This window comes from Camelus dromedarius, chromosome 29, assembly GCF_036321535.1.
Source record: "Camelus dromedarius isolate mCamDro1 chromosome 29, mCamDro1.pat, whole genome shotgun sequence".
Lineage (NCBI taxonomy): Eukaryota > Metazoa > Chordata > Mammalia > Artiodactyla > Camelidae > Camelus > Camelus dromedarius.
Window position 1 is genome coordinate 18,056,538 of NC_087464.1, and position 21,996 is coordinate 18,078,533.

At 37.3% G+C, this 21,996-nt stretch overlaps 1 protein-coding gene across 1 annotated transcript in view; it reads right to left on the reverse strand.

Annotated features, from left to right (window-relative positions):
* HDGFL3 (HDGF like 3) overlaps positions 1 to 21,684 on the reverse strand; it is a 59,695-nt gene extending 38,011 nt beyond the window's left edge. The window contains exon 1 of the mRNA XM_031440667.2: positions 21,108 to 21,684. Coding sequence (XP_031296527.1) covers positions 21,108 to 21,191 — 84 coding nt within the window. The 5' untranslated portion in view covers positions 21,192 to 21,684. The remainder of the gene's footprint in view (positions 1 to 21,107) is intronic.
* Between the last annotated feature and the right edge of the window lie 312 nt (positions 21,685 to 21,996).

Sequence of the window (21,996 nt, forward strand, 5' to 3'; positions counted from 1 at the left end):
GACATGTGTTAGTTTATTGAGAGGTGAGTGAGTGGAGGTTTGCCTTTATAATTTCTCTCAGACCTACTTATCCACAGGTAATGATTACAGTCAGCCCTCTGTATCCACAGCTCCTCACCTGCTGATTTAACCAACTGTGGAATGAAAGATACTTGAGAAAAAAAATTTCAGAGAATTCCAAAAGGCGAAACTTGAATTTGCCACATACTGGTATCTGTTTATATAGCATTTACATTGTATTAGGTATTATAAATAAGCTAGAGAAGATTTAAAGTATACAGAAGGATGTGTGTAGGTTATATATAAGAGACATGGGAGTCCACAGATTTTGGGATCTGCAGGGGTCCTGGAACCAATCCTCCTGAGAAAACTGAGGGATGACTATTTATACCAAAGTATGCTCTTCTCCATGTTCATATACAAATATTTTGTACACATGCACATAAAATGAACTGTATTTCATCAGATTCTCTGCATTATTAAATGTCCTTGAAGTCAACACTGGCATAGATTTAAATCATTTATTTTTAATGACTGCATAATAATCCAGTGATTGGATAACCTATAAATTTATTATAGGTTTTATTATAATTTATTCAACTTTTCCCTGAGGGATGGGTATTTACCTTATTTTTTAGTGTTTCTGCCCTTTAAAAAGGCTAAAGTAAACATACTTAAGATTTTTTTGCACTGGTGCTTTGATTTCCAGGAGTGAGACTGTTGGATCATTGATTAGAGGTATTTTTCATTTTAATAGATACTGTCAGGCTGCTTTCAAAAAAGGCTGTAATAATTCACATTTCCACCAAGGTATGAAAATGACCTCCCTTCCAATCTTTGACAACATTAGGTGTTACTGCTCTTTTAAATTTGCATTTCTCTGATTAATGGCAAGGTTAAGCATCTCCTCATAGGTTTATTGGCTATTAGAATATGCCCTTCAGTGAACTGCCTATTCATATTATTTTTGCATTTCTCTACAGGATTCGGTCTTTTCACTATTCATTTGTAATATATTAACCCAATATCTGTAATTTCCATTTCAAGTAATTTCTCTATTATATAATATGTCCACTGAAACATTTTCCTTTCTTGAGTTCCGGGACACTACATTCTCCTGATTTTTTTTTTTTTTTCCCTTTTCACCATCCACTTCTTTTCAATCTCTTCATAGCTCCTCTTCTCTACCTACACTTACTCCTTTGGTGATTTCATCCAATTCCAAGGGTGTGAATGCCATTGATATGTTGATGAGTCTCATATTTCTACCCCCAAACTTCAGACCTCCCTTTTGAGTGTCAGACTCACATACTTTAGAGTCTCATAGGCATTTCAAATTTAAGAAGTTTAAAAACAAACTCTTATCTCACCTTATCTTATGGCTCAACCTGTTTATCTTTCAGTATTCTTGATGTAAGTAAATGGCATCACCATCCAACCAGCGGCTCCTATTAGAAACTTGGAAGTCATTATTGATTTACTTCTCTCTCATGCAGATGTATCTCATTGAACATTAAATCCTTTCAATTATACTCTCAAGATGTATCACCAAACTCATCATTTCTTTTTACATCCACTGCTGTCCCCTCCAGTCTACTCCACCAACATCTAATGCTTAAACTTCTACAAAAACCTCCTAATCGGGCCCTTTGTGTGCACCTCCCTACTCCCCACCTCTGCCATCAACAATCAATTTGTCAAATCCTAAACATAAGTCAGATCATGTTATTCTGCTCAAAATTCTCCAATGACTTACCATATTTAAAAAAATTTCTACACTAATTGCTTAAACTATAAGACCCTACATGATTTGAATTTTGTCTACCTCCCTGAACTCATCTCCTGCCCCTTTACCCTAAGTCCCAGTGCATTCTCTATTGGCCTCATTTGCCTTCTTGCTCTTCCTTGAATATGCCAAGCTCATTCCAACTTTTACCCAAGAATTGTATGACTCCCTCCCATAGAACACTTGACTCTGCTCAAACGTCATATTTTCAGAACACCCTTCCTTGATTGTGTAGAAACACACACCCACAAAGCATCACATCATATGCCATCCTCTTTCCTTTCTTCGTCTTTTCCACAGCTCTTATGGTTATATCAAATCACAGATTGCTTTGCTTGCTTCTTATTCATCTGTCCCACTTTAAAACTTAAGCCTTATGAGGACAAAAAAAGTGTCCATTCTCATTCGCTACTAAATCCCTAGCACTCAGAACAGTGCCTGGCACATAGCAGGAATTCAATAATTTTTTTTTCCAAAATGAATAAATGTTGTTTTATTATTTTTTGATACTGATCATTGCAAAGCTAGCCTAGCCTAATTACACTGAAGGCAGTCAATATGTAGCTGTAGTTCATTCATTTTTAATTTAATGAATTTAGTATTTTTATGTCAATATACCACAATTTAATTTTCCATTCTCTGTCAAAGGACATCTGGGTTATTTCTAGTTTTTTTGCTATTATGAATCACATTGGGGTGAATATCTTGTACACATCTTCTAGTACACGTGTGAGTTTCTCTAGGATTAGAGATGTTGAGTCAGAAAGTGCGCAAAATTCAACTTCACAATATAAAGCTAAATTTTTTTCCAAAGTGGTTGACCAGTTTATACTCTTTCAGTGGTACATAAGATTTTCTGTTGATCCATATCCTCTCCAGCATATGATATTGGAAAATCTCTTAATTTTTGGCAATCCCATTGTGATCTTATAATTTGTATTTCCCTAATTACTAATCAGGTTGAGCAACTTTTTTTATATTTATAGGCCTAATGCATTTCTTCTATGAAATGCTGTTCATGCCCTTTTGCCCATTTTTCTATCTAGCTGTTTGTCTTTTACTCAATTCATTCTGCATACTAAAGCTTTGTTGGCTCTCTGTGTAGCAAGCATCTTCCTTCAGGTTGTGGCTTACATTTTCAAGTTCATTAAAGAATTTTTTTTATTGAACAGAAGCACTTGATTTTAATGTACAAAAATTTATCAATCTTTCCTTCCATGGCTAGTTCTTTCTGTGTCTTGAGAGGAAATTCTTCCCTATTCCAGGGACATAATGTATTCTCTTTATATGCCCTGAAACTTTTCAAACTTTCATCTATGTTCAATGATTTTTGTATATAGTGTGAAACAGGGATCTAATTTCATATGTATACTACATAGTTAACTCATATGGATAACTAATCATGCTGGCATTGTTTAAAAATACTCTCTCTGTATTCCCCCTCCCCCACCTGCAATGCCATCCTTGTCACATAGCATGGTTGCATACATCTGTGGACGAGTTCCTGAGTAAACTTTCTGTTCTATTGGTCAATATATCTCTCCCTGAGCCAAACATTGTCTTAACTATTAATTACTATTTGAACAATTTTACATTTTGATATCTGATAGGGCATGTCCTATCATATTATTGTTCAGAGATGTCTTGTCTTGGTTATCTGCCATTCCATATACATTTTAAAGGACAACAACAAAAAGAACATAATTTAAAAGCATACACTCATTATAATAGCAACAAAAAGTATAAGATACCTAAGAATGTATCTAATAGATGTACAGATTATAAAACAATTTTTAAACATTTTAAAAAGCCCAAATAAATAAATAGACCACATCCATTGACTAGAAACCTGAATATCTTAAGATGTCAGTTCTTCCCATATTAATCCATAGATATACTTCAAATCCAATCAAAATCCCAACACAGTTATTGTGAATCTTGACAAGCTAATATACTGTTTGCTCCCTACTTCCTTTCACTTGGAAGCATACAGAATTATAAAGTTAATATAAGATATAAAGCTTTAACCAAAATATGTCTTGGAACCCAAAATGTGATGAGCCTTATCTATTTTCAATGTTAGGTCTTTTTAAAATTAAAGTCCAGAATATTTCCTTTATTGTACTTCTGAGAATTAATTTTGAACTATTTGTCCTGTCTTTCAGAGTTCATGTTATTAGCAAGCTGACCTTCTGAAATTGATGCTTAATTATCATCTCTTCCTTCATAAGTCTCTAAGCACTTTTGCTGTCTAGATACATTCTTCAAAGTCTATTTTCTATTTGATGAATTTACTGGTTCTACTTGTTATGTTAAGTGTTTATATATTCTCTACTCTGGCCATTCTTATTTAATAGACTCACTGTTCACTTCCTAATGTTCTTCACTGAGAAAAAAAAAAAATTGAAGAACACAGATGTGATACAGTACCTTAAAGGAGAGCCTTGGACAATCATAAGGCATAGCATAAAAGGACTTTTAAAAAGCCAGTAGGAGAGCGAAGAAACAGCATAAACGCTGAAAAAAAGTAAATACTTTTTGCATACTTGCAAATTTAGGATAGTCACAATTACCCTGAAAGGCTCTGAAAACAGGGACCCCCTAGACTGCTGACATCAAACAAAAGGCAAAGTCACAGAATCAAAGTAAAAGTATGATAATCCATTAAGTGCCTCAAAAATTTAACCTCTAGCAGCATTAATAATATTCTAACAATTTAGAACCACCTGCTAAATGCATCCAGTTGTAATTTATCTAAGGATAAAGATGTGAAAATAGTTTTGTCTTTCTGCCAAAAGCACTATTCTAAAAAAAAAAGGCAAAAAACAAAACCAAAAATTTTTTATGAATATGTGTTCCTGACAGGGTTGCTAAACAAATATTTAATAATAGAAAGTAGACAGTAGGAAGAAAATACCAAAAATTCCATAGGATAGTTCTCTCAGAGATTCCCTCCTTCAGTTTACGTCTTAGGGATGAAGTTCATCACATGAAAATTTGAATAATTCTAGGTATAAAACAAAATTAAGCCATAGTTCGTCTTGAAGTCTGCCTGTTTTTGACAAATAAAGGTGGTAGCTTAGCCAAACTATCTTGTCTGCCTCATCTGTGCAAAAACTCACTTAAACATCTAAATAACCACTCACAGGCATTTTCTGAACACTGTCTCATTTTCCTTGTTCTCAACTGTACCCAACTGTCTCATATAAGGCTAGGCCTGGGAAACTTGTGACATGTCTTCAGTCTTACCTTTTCATCTTTCAATAACTTCCTCCCTTGTTCTACTCCACGTATTTGATAAGATCACAATGATCCCAGCACCTCATATTTCACTGCTCTTGCCTTCCCCACATATGCTGCACATAGATGTCCATTAAAACTCACTGTCCCAGGAGTATCTGTCAGAGTCTTGTTCTTTGTTTATTTTTAAATAAATTACAATATGCATAATAATCAATAGAGTGAAAAGGCAGTCCACACAACAGGAAAAATATTTGTAATCATGTATCTGATAAGGAGTTATTAATATTTAGGATAAAAGAACTCTTAGAACTCAATAACCAAAGAACCCCAAATAACTCAATTAAAAAATGGACAAAGGAGTTGAAGAAATATTTCTCCAAAGAAGATATACAAATGGTCAACAAAGCACATGAAACCATTCTCAACATGACTAATCACTCAAGTAATGCAAATCAAAACCACAATGAGATATCACTTCATATACATTAGGATGACTACTATTAAAAAAAAAAAACCCAGAAAACAAGTTCTGTTAAAGATATGGAAAAACTGGAACCCGTGTACACTGTTGGTGGGAATGTAAAATGGTGCAGTCTCTATGGAAAACAGTACGGTGTTTCCTAAAAAATAAAAAATAGACTTGTCATATGATCCAGCAATTCTACTTCTGGGTATACACCCAAAAGAATTAAAGGCAAGGTCTCAAAGATATAGGTGTACCCACATGTTTATAGCAGTATTATTCACAATAGCTGAACGATGGAAGCACTCCAGGTTTTCATCAATGGATAAAGAAACAAAATGTGGGATATACATACAAAAGAATATTATTCAGCCTTAAAAAGGAAGAAATTGGAAAACATGATACAATATGGTTAAACTCTGAGGACAGTATGCTAAGTGAAATAATCCAGTCATAAAAAAGACATATGCTGTATGATTCCACTTATATGAGGTACCCAGAGAAGTCAAATTCATAAGAGATAGAAAGTAAGGTGTTTGACAAAGTTTGGGGGTAGAGGAGAAACCTGAGTTATCGTTTAATGGGTACAGAGTTTCAGTTCTGCAATATGAAAAAGTTCTGAAGATGGATGATGGTGATGGTTGCAAAACAATGTGAATGAATGTACTTAATACCACTGAATTGTACACTTAAAAACAGTAAATTATGTTATGTGTATTCTAACACAATTAAAAAAAAATTACAGCCAGTACATAATTAGCTCATCCCAAGACTAGTTTAAACCCTTTTCTTATCTGAGCCTTAAATTTTCTAAATTAAATAAGAGTTTCTGTCTAATTGTCAAAATGGTTAGAGTGAATTCTGTATTTTCATTCACTTATCCCTCTCATCCTATGCAGGTGACTAACGAGGGCAATGGATTGTACTGCAGTTCTTTCTACTAACTTGCCTCTGTTAACTCTGAGTAAGTCACTTTGTCAAAAAGATTATTAAATAAAGTATTTTAGTCTTCTCATCAATCCCCCCCAAATAACAACAACACTGGAAGTCATCTTAAATCTTATGTCTCAGATGTACTTAACTTTTCATTAAAAAGACTTCAAAATTGTCTGCAGGGAGGGAAGAAGCAATAACACAATATGTAAAGGAAGGTCCATTCAAGATGCTGTGTTATCTCTCAATAATGAGTTAAACTATACAAATCCTATGACAAATAATAAGACAGCAAATAGACAGTTTTAAAAACTACATTTCAATGACCTACAACCAAAAAAGGGCTGAAACTCAGCCTTTCTGGAAATGGAAATGCCAAGGAAAATGCCAATAAATGAAATGCTCATTAAAAATGTCTCCATCTATTCTCTTTTTCATGTTCTTTCTGAGATGGACAATTTTAGTTACTTTTTGTTCATTTAGTCTAGCTCCCTTGTTGATAGGAAAATTTTGTCATCACTTTCTACATACATCTCACTTTTATTCTTTTCCTTTGTGCATTTATGCTTCGGTTCCTTAACCTACCTCAAGTACTCTAAAGGTAAGGACATGTCTCACTCTTTGACATAAATTGTAGCAATTTTTTTTTTCAAACAGCTCCTAGAGTAATGGAAATAAAAGCAAAAATAAAGAAATGGGACCTAATTAAACTTAAAAGCTTTTGTACAGCAAAGGAAGGCATAAACAAACAAAAAGACAACCTACAGAATGGGAGAAAATACTTGTAAATGACGCACCCAACAAGGGACTAATTCTTAAAATATATAAACAGTTCATACAGCTTAATATCAAAAAACCAAACAATCCAATCAAAAAATGGGCAGAAGACCTAAATAGACATTTCTCCAAAGAAGACATCCACATGGCCAGCAGGCACCTGAAAAGATGCTCAATACTGGTAATTATTAGAGAAATGTAAATCAAAATGACAATGAGGTATCATTTTATACCAGTCAGAATGGCCATCATCAAAAAGTCTACAAGGAATACATGCTGGAGCGAGTGTGTAGAAAAGGGAACTCTCCTACACTGTTGGTGGGAATGTAAAAGAGTAAGAGTTTTGGTAAGAAAATACCAATTAGGCTGACACATCTTTGGCAAATATAATTAAATGCAAAACTTCTTTAAACTATATAAAATTAGTAGTGAAATATAACTATAGTGACTGAGATTTAAAAATTATAAGAGTGATACATATATATGTATGTATATATATATATATCTACACTAGAAGGTTTACTATATCATGAAATAGACACTTTTCTAAGGAAATAACAATGGCCCAAATTGATTCAAGAAGTGTAGAACATATGAATAAACCAATAACCATGAAATTAATTTAAAAGATGCCTGAAAAAAACACTCAAAAACTTTCCAGGCCTGAAGTGGTTTTAAGGTTTGATCACAATGTAATGAAATTAGCCATCACTATTAGGAAATTTGGGGAATTCACCAATATGTAGAAATTAGACAGCATGCTCTTAAATAACCAACTGGCAAAGAAGAAATCACAAGGAAAATTTTAAAATACTTGTAGATGAATGAAAACATAATATACCTTATGGGATGCAGTGAAAACAGTGCTTACAAATACATAGCTGTGTACATCTATAATAAAAAAGAAGATCACAAATCAATAACCTAAACTTCCACCTTAAGAAACTGGAAAAAGAATTGCAAACTAACTCAAAGCAACTAGAAGGAAAAAAAAGATCAGAGTGGAAATTAAAAAAAGAATAGAAAAATATAGGAAATCAATTAAACCAAAAGTTAGTTCTTTGAAAAGAGCAATGAAATTGACAAATCTTCAGCAAGACTCACTAAGAAAAATAGAGAAGAGTCAAATGACTAAAATCAGAAACAAAAAGAAGAGACCACCACTGCTAATCTTACAGAAATAAAAAAGACTATCAGGGAATAGAATGGACAACTGTATATAAACAAATTAGATAACCTGGACAAAATGAACAAATTCCTAGAAAGGCACAAGCTACTAAAACCCATTGAAGAAGAAACAGAAAATTTGAGTATAGCTATAATAAGAGATTGAATTAATAATAAAAATTACCACAAGTAATAAAAAAACTACCACAAGAATCTACAAAAGCCAAACTTATAGAAACTTATATAGTAGAATGATGGTTGCCAGAGGCTAAAGGGTGGGGGAAATAGGGAGATGTTGGTCAAAGGATATAAGCTTCCAGGTACAAGATGAATACGTTTTGGCAATTTAACGTACATCATGGTAATTACAGTAAACAATACTGTGTATATACTTGAAAGCTGTTGAGTAAATCTTAAATGTTCTTACTACAAAAAGAAATGGTAATTATGGAAGGTGACTGACGTGTTAACTAACCCTATTGGTTTATAATATGTAAGGGTATCAAATCACCACATTGTACATCTCAAATTTACACAATGTTTTATGTCAGTTATATCTCAATAAAGCTGTTTTAAAAAAACTACTCACAAAGAAAAGCTCAGGACCAGATGGCTTCACTGGTGAATCCTATCAAGAATTTAAAGAAGACTTAATACCAATCCTTCACAAACTCTTCCAAAAAACAGATGAGGGAACACTCCCCAACTCATTTTTTGAGGCCAGTATTACTCTGATACAAGGATACCAGAAATTGACATGTCAAGAAAATAGAACTATAGATCATTATCACTGATGACTATAGATGCCAATATCTTCAACAAAACATAGATCTTCAACTTATGATGGGGTTACATACTGATAAATCCATCATAAACTGAAATTAAATTACTGTTAAGTCAAAAAGGCATTTAATATACCTAACATACTGAACATCATAGCTTAGCCTAGCCTATCTTAAGCATGCTCAGAACACTTACTAGCATATAGTTAGGTACAGTAATCTAACACAAAGCCTATTTTATAATAAGATGTTGAACATCTCATGTAATTTACTGAATACCATTCTGAAAGTGAAAAGCAGAATGGCTGAATGGGTACAGAATGGTTCTAAGTGTACTGGTTGTTCACCCTCATGACAGTGTAGCTGACTGGGAGCCATGACTCACTGCTGCTGCTGCGCAGCATCACAAGAGAGTATCTTACTGCATATCACTAGCACGGGGAAAGATCAAAACTCAAAGTATGGTTTCTATTAAACATGTATCACTTTTGTGCCATTATAAAGTTAAAAAATTGTAAGTTCAACCATCGCATGTCAAGGACCACCTGTGCTAGCTAACAGAATCTAACAACATATGAAAAGAATTATGCACCATGACCAAGAAGCTTTATCCCAGGAATGCAAGGCTGGTTTAACACATGAGTATAATACACCATATTAATACTACATGATTATCTCAATAGATCCAAGAAAAACATTTGACAAAATCCAACATCCTTCCATAATCCTTCTATTATAAAAACATTCAACAAAGTAGGAACAGAAGGAAACACCTTCAACCTGGTAAAGGGCATCTATGAAAAACCTACCACTAACATCATACTTAATGGTGAAAGACTGACAGTTTCCTGTATAAGATCAGGAACAAAAGAGGGATGTCCACTCTGACCACTTCTATCCAACATTGTACTGGAGGTTCTAGTCACAGCCATTAGGATTTATTGGGAATGTAAAATGGCACAGCAGCTTTGAAGAAGAGTCTGGGAATTTCTCAGTGGGTTGAACAAAGAGTTATCACATGACTCAGCAGTTCCATTCCTAAGTATATACACAAGAGACTGAAAATATTAAATCCACATAAATATTGTACACATATGTTCATTGCAGCATTATTTATAACAAATGGCACAAAGTGGAAATGACCCAGATATCCATCAACTAATGAATGATTAAGCAAAATGTGGAACACCTACAGAAAGTTACTCAATCATTAAAAGGAATATAGTACTCATATATGCTACAACATGGATGAGCTTTGAAAACATTATGCTAAATTAAGGAAGCCAGACATAATAGGCCATATATTCCATGATTCCTTTACATTAAATATCCAGAATAAGCAAATTCATAGAGACAAAGTAGATTAGTGACTGCCATGAATTGGGGGTAAGGGTGGTTAGGGACTGATTGAGTAATAAAACTGGTTTCCTTTTGGGGTGATAAGATGTTTTAGAATTAGTAATGGTTGTACAACCTTGTGAATGTAATAAAAACCACTGAATTGTATAATTTAAAAGGGTAAATTTTATGTTGCCTGACTTATATCTCAACAAAAAATAAAGATAAATATAGTAGTCCCCTATTATCTGTAGAAATAAAATGACATCAATAAAATCCAAATTAATAATATTAAATTTAATGTCATATTGCTTTGCTGAAATTACATACTGTTTACAACATGGATATGCCTCAGGTTCTTTTGCATTTATCACTCCTACATTGCCCTGGGCTGTACGATGAATAAAATTTCACACTACTTTTCTCTATCAGAACTACCCCAGGCCTCCATTTATATAGCCCATCTTGACATCATTAAGTGATAAATGCGATGTTGGAGGAAAAGAAAAAGGAGCATCTAGGATAATCTGAGGACTTTGCTTTTTGGGTTAGCTTGATGAAATAGTAATCTTTAACTAAAACAGGAATACTTCGGTGGGGAAAGGTGCCTAGATTGGTTTTGATGATGAATTTGTAGTACCTGAGGGACAGCTAGATGGAGCTGTTTAGCAGGTAAATGGATGTATGGATTTGAAGCTTGCAATAGTGAGTCTAGACCTGAAACAGATTCAGAAGATAGTACCCTAGAGAATGATGGCTTGAAGTCAAAGAAGAACCTGTGAAGGTATGATCAGAGAAGTAGAAGAATCTTTCAAGAAAAGCAACACATGGGGGAAGCCAAGGGAAGAGAACTTTTTAAAAGCAGTATTGCTTTCCACAGAGGCAACAATTAGTATTGAAATGAGTCTTTCAATTGGCAGGTCATGCTGACTTCCGGGAGAGGGCTGAAAAAGAGACAGTAAGGTCAGTTATTTAAAGAGGCTTGGCTACCAAGGAAAGGAGAGAGAGCAGTGCCTGAAATGTAGGAGAGATGATTTTTTCTAGTCTGAAGAGAGTTAGTAGAGGGGAAGAGACTATGAGAACAAAACTTGGTTTAGGTCACTTCTCTACCCCTAGCAACTATTAGGGTACCTGAGACATAACAAACAAACAAAATCTGCAGAATGTTGAATGGAGAGAGGAAAAGGGTGAGGTCAAGCAAGAAGGGGATGATATTAGTAAGGAGGATGGGGAAGAGGTGATGGAGAGGAAATAAACATTTTCTGATCACCCATTAAACTTCAGCCTGTTTATGTTCAAAATCCTTGAAATAACCTGGAAAAGAAGGCATTACTGTTTCCATTTTATACTCTAACAAAGTGAAGAGATTAGATACCCAAGGTCATTCATCTGCTGAGGGACAGAGACAGTATGCACATACGGTTTCATCTACCCACAAAGCTCCTGCTCTTCCACTGCACCTTGAAAATGAACGTATGAAGTAAGAAAAAGACTTGCTCAATAATGAGCACAAAGAAGATGAGTTTCAAAAGGGCAGTATGAGTATCTACTAACATCTGAGGAGGATGGACAAGGAGCTACCCAGGGCAAGTAAAAGGAGTGATGAGTAATAGTGAGGACCTAACTGAAATTAATCCTGGAGCAGGTGAGAGCAGTTCAATGAATCATGTGGGTCTAATTTGGATAAGTAAGAAGTAAAGCCAGGAAGTAGCTGGATACCAAGAGAAAATGGAGAGGTCAAGGGCTTATTTTTTAGAGTTTACAATAATACTGAATGAGAAGCAATTTTAGAGGCACAAAGGAGTCGTCAATCACCGTCATCCCCATTTCACTTCAACAAACTTCAAATGCCCACTCTTGCTGGCTGCCCTATTTCTGTAATTTACTTTTATAACAACATAAAAACAAGGGACACATTTGTTCTGGGTTACCTGATCCCTTGTAGTTAAATAATCTTTGCCCTAGACGAGGAGCTTATTAAAAATGAACAATGGAGACCATCAAATTTCATAACTCTATCAAAGGCTTTATCCTCTCCCTGCCACCTCACATAGCACAAGATAGGGCCAGTAAACAACAGCAGGTACAAAAGGCTGAGCGGCAGAACCACCAGAGTTCTTGAATACCTGGCATAACACAAAGATTAACCTAATATTATCCCTTTGGTTCCTAAATATTTCCATTTAGTACAGTAGGGCTATTTTCCAATAGAATTGTACCTATTTTGTGGGAGTCAGTCAGCCAGATGAGAAATATAAACCTGTGCTTACTATAACTTTTCAGAAATATATCTTTTTCAGAAATTGAGGATTGTCTCTTCTGAGATTGCTGTATTTAATAATGGCAAGGAAATCTCTTTGATTGGACAGAAGTTACTGAAAAGGAAATACAGAACCATTAGAAATGTGTTAGTCCTATGACTTTCCATTCACCTCAGAGGGTACCACAAACCCACCCCACCTGTAAAGCTTCTGGACTTAACAAAAGCCCATCAACCCCAATCATAGCCTGATACCTCCACGGTCCTGACTCACAAACCCAGGAAAACCTGAGATCCTCAATATTATTAGCCAGGGAACACTAGGTAGTCAAACAGCGTATAAAACTGGATAGTTAGCAAATGAACAGAGCTTATTACTCTTAAGAAGCCATTATGTATAAAATTATAATTAACTTCAAGAAAGTTGTAGGTGTATCTGCAGTTCAAAGATTAGAAGGAAGATGAGAGTAGGAATATTTGATCCGTATACCTTTGGAGATCAAGGAAAATACTGGCTTGGATGGTTAAATGACCTACTATAACTTTCATTTCTTATGTTTATGTGACCTTCATGTAAGACCATGGCTACAGCAGAATATAAAGCTCAGGACTATTAACTCATCTCAAAAATCCAACTACTGTTCTATATAAACACATATACTTTGGCCTAACAGACTAGACCAGTGCTTTTCAAATTATAGGTAGTGATATTGACTTTGTGGGCTACAACCTAATTTTATACAAAATGAAATATAAAAATATCAGGATGCATCACATACAGTATGATTTGGTAAAAAAAATTTTTCTAGTATGTGTGTACAAAATTAATATTTATTTCTTACTGTTGGTTACAGTCTAAAAAAGTCTGAAAGCCACTAGACTAGACTGCATCAGAATTAATCAGCAACAATGACTCATTTCCAAAGTCTAAATACTTTTTCAAAATTATTGACTTAGTCCTCATGCAGCAGTCCAGTGAAGGAGATAAGAACAGTTATACCTTGTTTGAAAATAACTGGTCTCATTTTGAAAGTCAAATAGAAGTTCAGAGGGAATTAATTTTCAATCCATTCAACATATGCTAACTCTAGAAAAAATGAACCAAAAATTTATAATACTGATCCCTCTGAGTATGCATTTCCTCCAAAATTAAAGATGCCATTAGTATAAAAGTTCTACTCTGGTGACAAAAAAGGAAAAAGATCTAAATCCATGCATTTATTTTTTGACATTTTTCCTCACATAAAATTTTTTTAAATCTTCTGTGAAAGTCATTTTTATATTTGCTAACCACTACTGAACCTAACTGAACCTTATAACAACTCTGATCTTAAACATATTTTGATAGAAACTGAGAAGTTACTACTGTTATTAAGAATTTTCCAGTCTCCATGGAGACAAACATGTTACCACTGACTCTCGTACACTTTGAAAAGTACCTGCACTTTCAGGAAACCTTAAAGACTCTATAATTAGGCTTAGAGAATCCACTCAGAGCTTGAGTCCCAGTGATCAAGTGGGAAGAGTAGTTTATTCATAGACCCTTTTTGTATAGCAACACAGTCCAGTTTACTTGACCCTAAATCCTGAAGCTGTATGGAACCTCTAGAGATGACCCATCACACTCAGGAATCTGAAAGAGGTAACAATGGGAAGTCCCCACAACTCCCAGAACCTAGACCCAACTCACTATTATAAAGTCACAAGGATACTGCTGAAAGATACACTTGCCAAATTACAAAAGTATTTACTGAGACTTCACTAGGTTCCTAGTCTGGTGTTCCTAGGAGGTAATTATTAGGTACTTACTTAACAAATACTTCCTTCATGTATATTTTCACATTTGAGTACCAGGAAAAAAGAAGGGCGAGAGAACAGGAGTTATCACCCTCCCTGTTTTACAAAGACGTTGTAATAAAAAGGACACCCAAACCTAACAAACCAAGACAGTTGTGGAATGAGGTGCTTGTCTTTTACCTCCTGGTCTAGTTGTCTTTCCCTGCGTGGCAGGAAATCCTGCTCAGAAATCTGGAGGATGTCATTCTGAAGGCTTGCACTCACTAATCATTAGATTATTTCATTCTTTTTACCTCTATGTGGCTGTGACCATACAAATGGTACTTACCTAACTACAGCAAATCCTTATCTAGGTAAGAAAATATAATAGAAAAATTCAATTACTACCTCTGTTTTAATCAGCTGAAAGATTACATATACAAATGTCAGTGAAAAACCGTACACAGGAAAATGCTGTTTTAGGGGTTGGGAATGCAGTAAACTGGCAAGAAGTTATACTGGCTAGTAGTAGTGCTTATGATTTAGCTTCTAGGCTCTACTGAACCAGTAACTCTCATTACCCTACCTGATGTTCAAAGCAGATGTGCTCCCTTACACATAAAGGCTCTGGAACCTGTAAGAAGTCAACACAATGCTACTCATTCACTGTTTATTTTAATGGATCTCTGCTTCCTCTAAATGCACACTATCTTATTTATTTTTATACTGCTTTGTGTCAAAGGGCTTTCAAACAGATACAGACTAGAGAAAGATAATAAATGTTATAATAATAAATGTCCTCTGACTTAAGATTGCCAGCTTCTCAGCGACTTGTGAGCTCTACACATATACATATATACAGTCTTCTTATATACTGCCAAAAACTACTTCAGTCCTTCATCTAATCTGATATCACATTTCTTATGTTCTTGTGGCATTCTTCATAGTCTAGGATTAAGACACTTAATAAATGTGTGACTTTAGGTGAATTTTTCAGCTAAGTCTTGGTTCTCTTATGGGGATTTCTACCCCACAGTAGTGTTATCATATAATTTATCCTAACTTGTAATCAAGACACAGATATGATACATGATTTGATATATGTCACATATGATACATACATTCTGCCTAACCTGTAACCAAATAAATTAATTCAATTAAATATTTGTGTTTATTGACAAAGATTTTTTAAATATATGAATCATCTGCTTTTAGTGAGTATGTGAGAAAACAAGTATTCTCTTATTCTGGTAGTGGGTAAGATAGTAAAAACTCTTCTGAAGGATAATGTAACAATATGTAAATCCAAAGCTTTAAAACAAGCACATGACCCTTGACTCAGAAATATAATTTCCAGAGACTTGTCCTAGGAAAATAACTAATGATTTAGGCAAAAAAATGTTTCTCAAAGTATTCTTTTATAGTATAAAACTGGAAATAAGGTAAATGTCCTATAATAGGAAGTAGTTATAATTGTAATACATTAAGTCTTAAAGGAAAAAAATGTCTCACTGAAAGCTAAGAATGGTGAAATTCAAACCATGAAGAAGCTTGGAGTATCAGTTTTCTTTTTCCCCACCTCATATAAAGCATGTGTTTTTTAAATTGAGGCATTAGACACAGTATAGTGCACAAATCCTAAAAGTGCAGCTTGACAAATTTTTACATATGTTCAAACCCAGATCAAGATACAGAACATTTCCAGTGCCTCCTCCCAGTCTGTAACCATACCACCACCTCCACCTATCACAAACTGATCATCACTGATCAGTTTGCCTGTTTTTGAACATTATGGAATCATACAGAATGTATTCTCTTGTGTCTGGCTTTTTTTTCACTCAACCCTGTATTTCTGACATTCATCCACATTTTTGTGGGCATCAGTAGTCTGATTCCTTTTATTGATGAGTAGTACTCCATTGTACAAATATACTACAAATCTGCTTATCCAGTGTCGTGTTGATGGACATCTGGGTTTTCAGTCTTCTGCTGTTATGGATAAAGCTGCTATGTATGAGCATTACTGTACAAGTCTTTGGTGGACATAAACACTCATTTCTCTTGGGTATATGCCTAGACAGACTGCTAAGTCACAAGGTAGGCATGTGTTTAACTACAGTAGATCAGGCCAGTTTTCTGAAGCGACTGTATCAATTTACTCTCCTATTAACAATGTTTGAGAGCTCCTCTATAAAGTTTTTAAAATGTAAAAAAGCTCTTTAGTTGAAACACAACAGTTTCAAGACTTCTGGGAGTTTTTTTTTGTATTGCTTTTTCTCTTTCTTTTAGAGCAGGGGTAACAAAGCAGTGTTCAAACCTCAGGGGATACACAAGATGATTTCACGGGGTGTGAGAAGAAAACAGTACAACCTATTTTAGTTTCATATTCTTTCACCTAAAGAGTAAATTTTACTAATATTTAATATATAAATTAACACTAACGTGCTTATTTAGATGGTTATATTTATTCACTTTGGGCATATTCTGATTTTCTGCCACTTGTGTTTACCTGGTTGAGAATTATGGAACATCTACTTCTAAATGAACTCTCAATAAATGGACAAGTAGCTAATGGAATCCTACCAAGGTAACACTAATAATGAAAGAAGCACATAAGCAAACAAGGATATGGCCGAGCTGATAGTTCTATAAAATCTCTTTAGAAGGTAAAAACTATGACCATCTAGTCAGATCTCACAAGAAGGAGGCAAAAAACATTTCCAAAAATTAGTACTTTTAAAAGTACAGACTTAATTTAATACTATTAATGATATTTTGCCAATAGGATTTTTATAACAAAGTATTATTTATATCTTCTGTCCTCCCTTTTAATTTTTTATATTTAGTTTATAATGTATACAATAGCACAAAGTACATGTATATATAAAAGTAAAATTACACATATTAGAGATGCATGCTCAAATTTTTTTTACCAACAGAGTACACAATCAAAAGGCTTTAGGAGACTCTTGTTTTAGCATAAATTTTTTTTAGTACTAAGCTAGTTAATCCTTAGGTATAAATGAACTTCTAATTTTTAAAGTCTATACAACAAGTATACTCCATTAGAAACAGCCAGCTGCTATTTAATGTTAAAATAATATATCTGAACAGGGAGGAGGACAAGAATCAACTGGGAAGAGGCATAAAGGAACTTCTTGGGTATTGGTACTTTTCTGTAAGTCAGGAGGGGCTTGCATTATACCAGTGTATACTTTTGTTAAACTCACTGAATGGTACATTTAAGATGTGTTTCAGTCTATGTAAATTCTACCTCAAAAGGGAAAAAAAAGATCTATAAAAAATATTGACCTCTAGCTAATGATATGCATGCTGAAGTGTCTAGGAGTAAATTATGATGGTTGCAACTTACTTTGAAATGCATTAAATTAAGATGGACTGCTGTATGGACAGAGGGATGGATATATGAACAAACAGGTGATAAAGCAAGTAGAGTTCAATGTTAAGTGTAGAATCTAGGCGGTAGATATATGGATATGGGTGTTCACTGTACAATTCTTTTAATTTTTCTATATGTTTGAAATTTTTCATGATAAAATATTGGACAAATAACAAATCTACTCAAGAGTTGAAAATTTTAAATAGTGTAGTGATACAGAAGAAAAGTTAGAAATTCAAAAAGGAAAAAAGGTAGGAACATTCAAGTGTCACTGCATAGTGCTTTTACATACACTAAATCTGTGAAGTGAGAACTGTCCCTATTTTGCAGACTAGTAAGCTGAAATTTAAGATTAGAGAACATCCCCGAAGTTACAGAGTGTGAAGCCCAGCCCCAAACTGAAACCAACCCGACCAAATTTACCAGCTGTCTGAATCCTCTTGGCTCACATTCCTCACAAGGGGATTTCTAAGAACAAACAAATGTCTCCTCTATAGCAGAGAATTCACTTCTCCATTCCACATGGACCAGCTCTGACTGGTAGAAAGCTCCTCCCCACAGTCTGAAGAAATCTGTCTCCCCCATGTTTTTCCTCTTACGTTTGATTCCTTGTGGCTGTGTAGAATTCCAACATGATCACCCTTCATATCAAGCAACAGTATTTGAAAGGTGAATTAAGTAGGATTTTTTTCCCAGTAAGTATTTTATAACATCATCATCTACAAACTTATAGCTAGATATAAAATGGGGATGTTTCATAGAATTGGGATAAAACTAAAACAAGAACATTAAAGCAGACAACTGTAACTAAGAGTAGGGACTGAAATATCTTTTCCTTCCTTTTCTAACCTGTATCTTTATTTGGAAATTGCAACATGCCACTCACTGTAAAATATTTTTAAAAAATTAAGAGATGTAGGTTCTTGCCTTGAGGAACTCATGTTAAATGTGAACATAGAATTTTCTTTCCTGAGTGTATGGTATCTTATCTAACAACCTAATTGGTTTTATTTCCTCATTTTTTCCCCATTTTGCCTTGGTTTGGAAATATGATCTCTAGGAATTTTATATACAATTAAAAGCACAAGTAGAACCCCTTCTGAGCTCTTTTTTAAAAAAAATAACTCAAATTTATTTATTTATTTATTTTTATGTTTAATTAAAATATAGTCAGTTTACAATGTTGTGTCAATTTCTGGTGTACAGCATAATGTTTCAGTCATACATATAGATACATATATTCCTTTTCATTATTGTAAGATTACTGTAAGATCTATAAGATTGAATGTAGTTACTGTAAGATTGAATGTAGTTCCCTGTGCTATACAGTAGAAACCTGTTTATCTATTTTATTATACACAGTAGTTGGAATCTGCAAATCTCAGAACTTCCAATTTATCCCTTCCCACCCCTGCAGGACTTTTTTGTTTTAAAATTACTACAGGTGGCCAACCTATGAAAGCAACACAGTAATGAAATTTTAAGTCTATTTTCTTTGACTCTCAGGAGATATTTTTTCAAAGGTAAGATTAAAGAAAGCCACTGTGTTACCACTTTTCACTATGTATAAACATATGTGCCCTATAGCTGTTTACTTCCTACTTGACAAGTATATTCAAGGGATTCCCTAAAGGACTCCTAAAGTCACAAATCTTGTCCCTTTAAGCAGTATGGCACTACAGTATGAAAAATAACCCGTTATTCTACCATGAAAACTTTGCCTTATTTAAGAACATCCTACAGTTCAGATGTGGAGAAAAGTTATTTGCACAGCCTCATGGAATCTGAATAAGACTTGTGCCCCTTGAAATCGTTGGTTGTTAGTGTTGGAAGGAATCGGGAAATGATCATTTCATAGTTGTAGAAATGGGTATTCAGACAGCTGAGATGATTAGCCCATAACAGAGCCCAGACCAGATGCCAGGTCCCCCAATTCCTGACCCAGCGTTCTTTCCATTTTACAGTCATGACAAACTAAAAAAAGGTGATTATGTCCACCCATTACTTCAACTTCACTAAATTTCAGTCTGGCCACCCATGATGTCACTTCCTTTTGTGAATAGGTGTATTCTGAGGTGGGGAGAAGGGGGGTCTTGGTATATTCACTTGCACATAATACAACATTTTAGAGCTTGCACTCATATTTATGCCACTGTTTCCCATGTTCTATTTCTTAGGGATACCAATATAGTCTTCAAGATACTTTGACCCTCCTTTTCACTGTATTTTTTATTTCAAACAATTACCTGCCAACTATTATAAAATTAAAAGGGATTTATTCTAAAACACAAAGCACATATGCTAGCAAAGGGCCTAATAAAAATTTTAAATGTTATGTATTACACGCAGATGCTTTCTAGAGAAAGAACCCAGCGACAACCTTGCTACATAGAAGAAGAGAGCTATTGTGGACTGTTGTGGGAGGCCAAGGATAAGGTCTGGGATCCGACCTGAAACAAATATGGAGGTGAAAAGGCACGAGGAGCTTCCTGGACCCACCAGCCAGTGCCAGGCTGCAAGCTCCCGGCTATCTGGTGCTGATTTAAAAGAACCAAGGGCACCAGGGATGCACGTACCCCAGGACAATGATAGGGCAGGCAGAGTACCCAGAATCGCGCTCAGGGAAAACTCAACAAGTCTGGATGGCGAAGGATGCACCGAGACAGGGATGAATGACTGCCAAGAGGCTCCTGCTGGCTCCGAATGACCACTACCCCTTTCCAGGATTTGCCGCCGCGGGCACCCGCCGGCTCGCGGACAGCCATTTGCACTACGCTCCCCTACGTGCCCCGACGTTCGCCCGGGACCCGCGGTGCCTACCAACGACCCTGCCCAGAGCGGTGCCTCCACCCCAGGCCCGCTTCCCGGCGGCGCGGGCTCCGGGTCACCACCCGCTTTCCGGGAGGAAGGCAGCGGCGGGCCTGCCGGGGCCAGAGCCGCCTTCGAAAGTGGGCGGAAGGATGGCCGCCCTCGCGGAGTGCGGGTGCGGCCCGGAACCCTCGCCTCCAGCGCGGCCCGGTCCTCTCTGCTCAGCGCCGCCTGCGCCCTTAGCCCCGGCCTCGGTCGGCCGCTCGCGGCGGGCTCCGAGCTCCGGGCTGAGGCGATGGGGAAAGGGGGCGGGCGCGCCATCATGAAGGGGAAAATGGTGGGCGGGCGGGCCCGCGCGCGGCCGCCGTACTCACCCGGGCCGGCCAGTGCGGGTAGCCCTTCATCTTGGCGAAGACCAGGTCGCCCGCCTTGTACTCGCGGGGCCGCGGACGCGCCATCCCGGCCGCTCCCCTTCCTGGTCGTCCTTGGGCGCCGCGAAGATGCCGGGAGGCCGCCCCCCCGCGGGCCGACGGACTGCGCCGCGCTCCCCGCGGGCCTCGAGCCGGGCTAGCGGGCAGACGAGCGGCCGCTCCGACGAGGGGAAGCGGCGAGGCGGCGGCAGAGGCGAGGGGTGGGCGGGGGGCGCAGCAGGCCCCGGCAAATCACCGCCCGGCAGCGGGGGAGGGGAGTCCCCGGCCGCTCGGCTCTCGCCCGCGCCGAGGTCCCCGCCGCCGCCGCGCGCGCTGCTCACAGGCGCCGCGTCGCCTGCCTCATGCCGCCGCGGCCGCCGCCGCCGCCGCCGCCGGCCTCCTTCCCGGGCTCCCGGGCTCCCGGGCGCGGCGCGAGCGCCGGGCCTCGCGCCTCCTCCGAATTCCTCCTCGGGCAGCGACCGCAAACACGATCTTATTATTGTTCTCGCGCGCGCTCAGCATCCCCCCCGCCCCGCTTCCCGCTCCCCTCCCCTCCCCTTCCGCGCCGGCCGGTTAATTCCTAGGTACACGGCCGGCTTTCGCGGAGAAACCGAGCGCGCCAGCCCGGCTGCTCGGCGGGCTGGCGGGCTGGCGGGCGGTGGGTGCGTCCTCCCCCAGCACCGAAGCCCGAGCCGGGCGGGCGGGAGCGCCTACTCCGGAGGCCGCCCGCCGCCCGCTCTCTTTTGTTCTTGGCCCGGAGCTGCCAGCCGCAGCCCAGCCAATCACCACCTGGCCGCCCCCTCCCCTCCAGTCCGCGCCACATTGGAGGTGCTCCCACCAGCGCCCCCAGTTC